Consider the following 9,650-nt stretch of genomic DNA (forward strand, 5'->3'; position numbering starts at 1 on the left):
TATATTTCACAATTTTGTAATTTATCATTGTTTATTAAGCTGTGTGGCTTTGTTAATATTCTGTCCTAGAATCCGGTAAGATGTGCCCTTTTTTTTTTCTTTTTTTTTTTTGGGCACCTGCCCCTTTAGTGGCCTCTGCACGGCCCTGTCCTGAATAATAGATTTATTAGTGAAAAACCGAGAGCAGCGGAGATGCCAGCAGCTTATAGCCCGGTGCAGCTTATATATGTACGTTTCCAGTTTTTTTGTTGTTGTTGTTGTTTTTATTTGTAGGCGTGGCTTATAGTAAGTTGCGCTCATAGTCCGGGAAATACGGCATTTATGACGCTCTGATACAATATTTCTAGTGCAAACCCAACATAAGCGCAGTGAGAAATTGTTTTTTATGAGTACAATACGATTGTTTTATTTAAAAGACAAACATACCAGAAAGAAAAATGTAAAAAAAAAAAAAAAAACGTTCAAGAATTTATAACCAGGGCATACAAGAGTGTGAACCTTTAAACTGTTGCTGTGTTGAAACACCTTATGATTCAGTTTCAGTCTTCTTTGAAGACAATCAGCAGGCCACACCTTGACTTAGTAATATTTGTCCAGCCTGCCTTGCAAAAGATGTCCAAATCTTTAAGATTGTGAAAACGTGTCTTTTCCTAAACCCTCCTCGGGTAATTCCACTGACTTTGTGTCTGATTTTCTCTCAAATCAGATGTTTTTTACCCTCTTCATCCTTCTCCTTTTAGTTTCATCAACTTTGACAAAAGCTCAGAGTCCATCTGAAGAAAAATAACCCCAAACCAGGATAACGCCACTAACATATGTTACTCTAAACTTTACAGCATGTTTTTTATTGAATCTTGCTTTTTGTCCACACTTCTTCACAATCTACAGTTCCAGCTTTGCTCCCTGCTACCATAACATATTTAGCATTTCAACTGAGTCTGGACGTTGTCCCTCTTCTGTCTTGCAACCCAGCTTCTTCGTCAGCTTCTTGACGTGTTTTTGTTGCAGGGCTAACATTGTTGTAGCTTTACTGCAATGCATGACTCAGGATAAACGATGCAAATGCAAAACAAAATCTAATAACAAGAAAAACTACAAACACAGCAGAACATTTTGTCAGGTCTATTAGATTTTCTATGTTTAATTGATGGCATTTTTAAAGTCTCAATATCCAGGAATTTTAACATTTGTATGTGCAACTTTGAACAGCACTGTACTTACAAAATGATTATATAAAAGAGTAAATAAGAAAATCAACCTGGTGTTTGTTTCAAATGACTCTAACCTTGCACTGAACCAAAGAGAAAAAGGCATAAAAACTTTAGAAATTCAGACATCTGCGTTGAAATGCTTCTTGGGCTCTTTGTGAAAAGAACTCAAGCATCTCATGGATAAAAAAAATCATCTCTAACAGAAGAGTAAGTATTTTATTAATGTTTTAATAAGTTTTCTTTTCTAAATCTCAGTGTGACATAAAGAAGGAAAACTAAATATCCTAAAGTGTCAGAAGGTGGGGGGTGGGGGGGGGGGCTTTTAGTTCTTGGTGTGTTTTAGAAAATCGGCTTGTTTGAAGAAACGAAAACAGATGGTGAGCTCCGTTTGTGTGAAAACTTTTGATTCGTATTCTTCACCAACTTTATCTCGCACAGTAGGGGGCAGATGTACGCCATGTGCTTCTCTTATAATTCAAATAATCTCATCATCTCATCAGCCTCCGGTGGAAACAAAAAACCCAGACAGCAGCCGAAGCCATGAGACGTAGCTGTAGGTGAGCTCTGACAGCTGATTGTAATTAGTCCGCCTCTGCCTTGTCCAAGCTTTCACATCCCATAAAAAAGCGAAGAGGCCAAGGAAGCAGTTAACGCCGGACGGCTGCTGATTCACTGTAAGTGCTGTTGAACACGTTACTTATTTGCAGGGGGAAATATATATGTGTGCAAAAATAAAAATGCATTTCGGGAAATGAATGTGGAGGTTGTCCTGGCTGTAGCTGCGGCATTTTGATTAAAACACATATGCCTCTCTTTTATTGTCTTGGCTTCCTTTTTGGTCAAGAAATTGCTTCGGGGTAGAAAGAGAACTTGTGAGGAAAGGATTTATCAGCAAACTACATAAAGTGCCAGTGAAGCAAAAGGCAGAAAGATAAGAAAAAATAAATTCTCAAGTAGACCTTCAAAAAAAAAAAAAAAATCTTTTAGTAACAGTTTTTAAGTTTGAAGCATTTCATTTCCAAGAATCTCTAGGCTGCTTGGTTTGTTTTTCAGCAATGATTAACCACTTCTCTACATTTACACCCTATTGGTCTGTGCTGAAAATATTCATAAGTTAAAGATAATCAATCCGCTCCGCTGAGCCCAAGACAATTCACTTAGACCACTAATATCTCCCACTGAGCAGCTGGTGAAAGAATCAGCCTTTCACATGATGCTGATTTTGTTGTGGTATCTTGTAGAAGCCTGAAACCCCTTAATTTCTTTTTTTTAACTAAAACCTCAAACGTCCCTGTGTTGTATTAGGATTTTATGTGTTAGTTAGGCCAACACATATCTGGGAGCTGATATGCCCGATCAAGTGACCCGTGGACATTACCTGAGTGAAAATCTTCAGATCAGACGAAATTGGTGTCAAATGTTTGTGCAGCAAAAATGTTTGTTTGTGCTGCTATCCATTTAAAGATATTAAGAAATGTTTCCAGAGGTCCTGAAAGGTCAACCAGCCCCCCTGCCTTCTTCAAATCAGACGAAATTGGTGTCAATGAACTCGACTATGTTTGTGCAGCAAAAAAATATTTGTTTGTGCTGCTTTGGCTTTGAAGATATTACAAAAAGTTTAAAGGTCAAAAGGTCAACCAACCAAACACACAAACACACTTTTACTAAATCAAAATTACCTTTAAACTTTCATTGACATCTTCAAAGCCAAAGCAGCACATACAAAATTTTTGCAGCACAAACAAGCTCGAGTTGATTGACACCAATTTTATCTGATTTGAAGAAGGCGGAGGGGTGGGGGCTGGTTGACCTTTCATGACCTCTGGAAACATTTCTTAATATCTGTAAAATGATAGCAGCACACACGGAAATATATACTGCGCAAACCAACACAAACGTTTGACACCAATGTTGTCTGATTTGAAGACAGTGGGGTGTAGGGGTAACTTCACTCAGCTTCCGACATTTGATTGGGCAAAAACAGCTTTACCAAGAGAAACAGCCAATAAGTCTATATTAACTCTGGAGGAGCTGCAGAGATCCATAACTCGGCTCTAACTCTTTGCTCACAGCATCATCACTAGTTGTGCACTCCAGATATCTGTTCCTTTGTGAAGGAATAGACAGAAGAAATGTTTACGTTTGCTACAAACACAGAACAAAAAAGAACTGATAGATTAAGAGTGATTTGGGACCGGACCTCAGATTGAAAATCTGTTCCGAACTGAAGAAAAAGTCGGGTTTGACACTGGGGAATCCACGCCAAGAATTGCATTTACGGCGAGGCACATTAGGATTCCAGTTCTCTGCAAGAGCACTCTTTTTAAAAACACAAGCATTACCTTATGTTTTTATTCATTACTTATTAAATGTGTTTTATTTATGCTTCTCCCTTTTTTTTCTTTTTTTTTTTTGAATTTCTTACCTTAGGAACGTGCAAGTTGTTCCTCATGGGTTTTCAAATCGTACTCCATGTTTCTGCTTAGGTCCAAAAAATAAATAAAAAATACACGTTAAGTTAATTATGTTTGTGTGCAGAATTGTTGGCTTAGCCTACCAGGGTGAACCTCCGAGGTACAAGCCTCCCTGAAGGCTTGACTAATTATGGAAAATGAATAGATTAGTGATTTTAGTTCAAATTCCAAGAAACTAACCATGTGCTGCTATGACTCAAGACAAATGCCTCATGAAACTTTATATGAACATTTGATTGAATGTATTAACCTTGTTTCATCTTCCTTACAGCCATGGCAGTAATATCTGCTAACATGCACTTCTGTCTCATTAACTGACTCCTGGTACAATATAAAAGTGTCTGGCATGCTGCTGAAAAAGCTGAGCTTGACAAGACTCTGTTAGGAGGATTTAATATCCTAACCTGATTAAAATGCTGCAGGCCAGCTGAAACAAACCTTTGGTTGCAAAGGTTTGTTTCAGCTGATGGTGGTCGGTTTATTCTGCAAACGACGCAACATGATGTTTGTCCAGGTGACTCCGAAAGGATTTCATGTTTGACACACTTTTAACGTTTATTTTCCAATTATATTAATCGACGTTGTTGCAAATCATAGCCCAAACAATGACAATTATGAAGCTTTTTTTTTTCCCCTGACTCTTCATAAATTAGACAATCAATCCGCCTTGCGTTAAAGATGTTTGCAGTCTTGCGACGTTCACGTATTCTCGCCAAACAACAAGCTGCTTTGGCTCAACAAAGTTTTAATCTCTGTGGGTGAATTGAAAGTGTTTGAGGTTATTTCCTCATTTCATTTCAGCCTACGTGAGACGCAAATCAATAACTGCCCCGGAGCGATTCTCGCAGGAATGGAAGCATAAATTAACATGTGCAACACAGAACAATAATTAGTAATTGTTTGTGATCCAAGGGTCTTACCTCAATTACTGTGAGGAGATTGCTGTAATGTGGCCTTCTATACAATTACAGCAATATAAGTGCTATTTGTGCATATTTTCAAATTATTATTAGTCCTAAAGGTTAGCAGTGGAGTCGGCAACCCTGCACAAAAAGAAAATGCCTCTAACTACATAATTGAAACAAAGCGTTTTCTTGCATGGACATGACTTAATTTTCCCACTTTTTGTTGTTTTGTCAAGAAACGATCATTTTTCAATGTATTGTTTTGTTAAAATCAACTATTTTGGCCCACATTTGAACTCTGAGAGCAGGGCCTCAAGCAGCAGTTCTTGCTATTGCTTCACTTTTATTCATCACTAATCTAAATGCACATGTGCTCCCTCACCAGCTGTTGGCTGCTGAAATCTTTATAAATTGCAGCACCATTCTTGTGCAAAGGTGATTAAATAGGTATTGTATATTAGCATAGTCTGAGCTGTTATTATTCCTAGAGTTTATGCCGTGGTGAAAGTTGGCCAAAAACCCAGCAACGAAAATTAAAGCATAGCCACATCTTACTTCCACGAAGGGTCTATGAAGTTCAAGTGATGAATTATTCATTTTAACAACTCCTTTTTTACCCCTTAAGAAAAATTAATTCAGGACTTTTCTCAGTTTTCAAGCTGCTACAATTAAATATTAAAATCTAAAATTTCAGCACTGCCAACTTGCCAACCATGACCTTCTGATTTGGTATTTATTCATCACACTCTTGTGGAGATACTTGATCATTTTAACTCCTACTGCTTTACGTTTACCAGTCAATTCATTAGCATCATTGTGAAATGATGGGTTGCTATTTTTTTTTTTCATCTGAAGAAGCGATTATAGCATTTCCATTTAAGAAAGCATTAATACAGAGCAGGACAGGAATAAAGCAGCATTTCCTGTTGTTCCGTTTTTATGAATGAACTAGCTTTACAATTACAGCACAGCTAGAGCTGCTAGAGGAACTTAGAAAAGCATCAGCTTTAAGCTTCCAAAAACAAGTTGCTTTAGAAATTGTGGGATTTTTGATGGTTAGGGCTGCACCGATTTATCAGCCAGGAAATTTGCGGGTGCTGATTTCCTTAATTTTGAGAGATCGGTGATCGGCCGATACTTGAATGTAAAGCCGATCTCATCTACCTATGCCAAGGTCTAAAAATCAACCTCTGTTGTCTTCTGCTCTGCCTTTAGAGAGGTTTGACCGACAGACCGACCCACCTGGTCATGCCTGCATGTTAGCAGTTAACAACAGTCACCCTAATTTTGCCAACTCAGCGACTTTCTTGCTATATTTAGTGATACTTCATACAAACAAGTTTGGTATTGGCCAAACTCGGAATCGGCAGACGGGGTTTTTTAAAGATCGGCAATGTGCAATCGGCCAAAAAACTGCAACCAGTGCACTCCTACTTATGGACCATTTGTTCATTTTTGCTATGTCACAAGATTTAGACAAATAATTATTACACTGTGTGCTTAATATTCTAAATTAAAATATACCATCACCATGTTAGTACTCTTCAGAACTACTTTCATGGTACCACATAAATTTTGGTTCATATTAGCATAAAAGCATCACAGAGCTGCTTCAGATTTGTTCGCTGCACATCCAAGAGATTAATCTGTCGCTAAATCTAATATGGTCGCCGAGCATAAAGACCACATTGAGAGTGATTCCACCTTCGTAATGGTCAACTTTAACAGCAGAAACAATGACAATCACTTCCAGGTGAGATAGAGTGACTCATGATTTACTCAAACTTTGGGAACAGTTAACACAGACTTTGATCAGTTCAACAGACAATGCTCCACAACATTTCCTCCACATGTGCCGCTGGGTTGGACTCACCCAAAAAGGCTGAAAAGAAATAAAATAAAATAAAAATCCACAGCAGTCTGAGAGAGCTGAGACATGAAATTTAAATCTCAACCGGATCAAGTAAAGAGACAATCTAAATAAACGGAAGGAATGTGTTCATCCTGCTTCCAGACACTTTGGGATGGATTTGTAAAGCGTTTATAAAAACTACATTCTATGAGTGGAGAGCATTTTGTAGCAAAAATAAACAGCTGATTCAGTCATTTTCATTTGTCAAAGTTGAGTTGTGAAATGATGATTGAGGCTTTAAGGCAGTTAAATTATAAACTTAAAAAAATAAAAAATAAAATAAAGACACGGACCAAAAGTATGTCCATGTGTCAATTAAATGTTTAAATGCTGAAGTTATTCTTACAGGGCCTAGCAAACAAATGTAGACACTTTAAATGTTTTCAAATGTAGGAACTTTACAACCACTGACTTCAATTTGTTTGGTTATTATTTTAAAATAGATCAACACAAAGATGTCCACAACTGTGAAGAGGAAAGTGAATGGTGGTATTCCCAAGTGATTCAACCTGTTGAATAAATGATTTGCTGCAAAATCCTCGTTACGTCTCTGCTAACTGTTCTTATTTTTGCCAAATAGCTCAACCTCAGTTATATTCGATGGAGACAATCTAAGAGCATCAATTTTCAAGTCTTGCCACATAATTCCAGTCAGCTTTAGGTCTTGACTTTGACTGGGCCATTCTAAAACATCTCTGTGCTTTGAATGTCCTACATTGACCGCCATTCAGCTCCTCATTAACCATGACCAAATCCTTCTACCTGCTAAATCTAAATAGCATGATGCTGCCACTACCATGTTTGACAGTGGGTATGGTGTACAGAGGTTAGATTTACCCTTTTACGTCCAGGTCAAAAAGTTAATTTCTGGAATAAGTTCCAACTCTATGTATAGGGGACCTAACGAGGCTAAATGAATAAGTCTTTAATTTCTGATATTTTTGGTTTAAAATTTTAAAACTATGCATGATTTTCCTTCTACTACACAATTATGTGCTCCTTTGAGTTGGTCCCCAAAACGCAATTAGGTTTTTGGCTGCAATGTGACACAGTGTGTAAAACTTCAGGGGTGTGAATGTTTTTTTTGTTTGTTTGTTTTGTTTTGTTTTTTTTGCAAAGGCCTTAAAAATTAATGAGGATCGCTACGGATTCAGGAGATCAGTGTAACAGATATGTTGAGAGGAACTGACATCATTCCGCTCCCATCTCACTTTTCATCTCCTCCACGCCTCTGAAATGCGCCGCCAGCTCCCTCAGCACGGCTGTCCTGCCCAGGTGGTCGTTCCTCCGCTTCTCCATGATCACGTCCTCCAAGCTCTGAAACTCCAACACGTGGGATTGTTTGTCCGACACGAACACCTTCAGCCTGTAGGGCTGCTTGCCGATCCGGATCTCCCCGCCCATCTTGAACTCCCTCTTGCCGAACCTGCACCAACTGGCGAAGCTCTCCGAGTTCCTCCAGCTCAACTCCCGGTCCTTCAGCCCCACCTGCTCCATCGCGTTCTGCACCACCACTTCTGCGCACAGGGGCTTCAGTTTGTACCAGTCGTTCACGATCCGACACCTCCTCCCTTGGCTGGCGTCGGTCAGAAAGCTGTTTTTAATCTCGGCTCTGTGCAGGTGCACCACCTGGAAGTCCCCGACGTACACGGCCCAGTGCGGGTACTGACCCGTGGCCACGAACTCCACCAGGTCCCCCGCCTTGCACTTGTTGAGCAGGTTCTCCGGGGAGTAGACCTCCAGGTTTGCGCACTTCGCGCTCTTCTCATAGATGCACTCCTCTCTGTTGTAGACAGCGCACTCCACCTCGTCGCGCTGGTCATAGTTTTTCTCTTCCTCGTTTGCGCGTTTTTCTCCGCCATCCACCACGCATCCGTCCTCCAGCTCGTCGTCGTCGCTTGAGAAGATGTAAGACACTCCGATCCGCGGACCGTCGTCCGTGTCCACGCCGTTCGGGTCCACCGTCGGGACTTCTGCATAACTTAGATGTGACAGCCTGTCCATCTGGTTTCCCATCCTGCTGCTTTACCTGGCAGCAGCCTGACTGTGTAATCCGACGCCGAGGGCTGTTACCGATCACCTCCCATCGCAGCCATCTGTCAGGAAACCGCGCTGCTCGAAACTTCCACCGTCGGACAGAGTTAGACCCAGATTACGCATAAGAATTGAGGGAGAGCCCCTCGGCGCCCCATCAACAAGTTGGGGTCTAGGAGAGAATGCAAAGTGGTTTTTAGAGTCGGCCACCAGAGCAGGCACGCAGGTGTAACCCGGTGGTTTTCCTGCGTAAAGTTCCTGTAAAATGTTAAAAAAAAGCCCTCCAAAAATAAGTACAGATTGCGTGTTTTAATCCAGCGGTGCGCACAGAGCGGCTGGTCCGGCCGCCTGGCGTCGGGACCGAAGGCGGATCTGATCTGATGACGACTCGGTATGTGAACAGCGACGCTCTCGTGCAGGACGCTGCTTCGCCTTTAAAGCGGAAGTGCGCGAAAATTTCCTCCTCGGGTCTTTGCACAGCTGCTGCTGTCTGAACAGGCGGTTGATGGAGTTTAAATACACCGTCAGCAGTAAAAGGAACATTCACATGTTTGATTTTGGGAACATATTTTTTGTTTGTTTGTTTGTTTGTTTATATCGCGCACTAGTTATTTGGGGGAGTTTATCGTTGCACCACAAGAATAACTTTGGAGGCTTTTTGCACCATTGTGTTACAAACAAATACAAACAGATTTCACATTTTGCATCTGATGTAAAATATTTGTTTTTAAAGTAATGGAAATAGTTATTAGTGTGGCATAAAACTGGATTCTGCGGATACAACTTTTTCTTAAAGGTGGTGTTTGTTTCATTTACTTTGGCTAAAATGAAACACTCCTCCACAAATCTTTGATCATTCAACCATGTGAACCTTTTGGAAAGTGGCAGATTTCCTGTAAAAGATGTCTAAAAGTTATAAGAAGAACACCCTGCTCCACTATCAGCAACTAAGTACAAAGGCAAAGGTTACATTTAGCTTTGTGTTAGAACAACACAATACAATACATACAAACAATACATAGACACCGATTTGTAACAACTAGTCCCTCTAGTTTTCCACACAAATTAAATTAGCAGTTTTTCCAAGTTTTTTTTTTCGTATAATTTTTATTTT

The 9,650-nt window shown here is 40.0% G+C and overlaps 1 protein-coding gene across 1 annotated transcript; it reads right to left on the reverse strand.

Moving 5' to 3' along the window:
• Positions 1 to 6,349: 6,349 nt before the first annotated feature.
• lratd2a (LRAT domain containing 2a) lies at positions 6,350 to 8,965 on the reverse strand. Its single transcript, XM_007547696.2, has one exon. It carries the CDS (start codon positions 8,516 to 8,518, stop codon positions 7,694 to 7,696), a length of 825 nt encoding a protein of 274 aa, XP_007547758.1. The 5' UTR covers positions 8,519 to 8,965; the 3' UTR covers positions 6,350 to 7,693.
• Positions 8,966 to 9,650: the final 685 nt, after the last annotated feature.

Source organism: Poecilia formosa, unplaced genomic scaffold (genome assembly GCF_000485575.1).
Source record: "Poecilia formosa unplaced genomic scaffold, Poecilia_formosa-5.1.2 Scaffold21, whole genome shotgun sequence".
NCBI classification, from domain to species: domain Eukaryota; kingdom Metazoa; phylum Chordata; class Actinopteri; order Cyprinodontiformes; family Poeciliidae; genus Poecilia; species Poecilia formosa.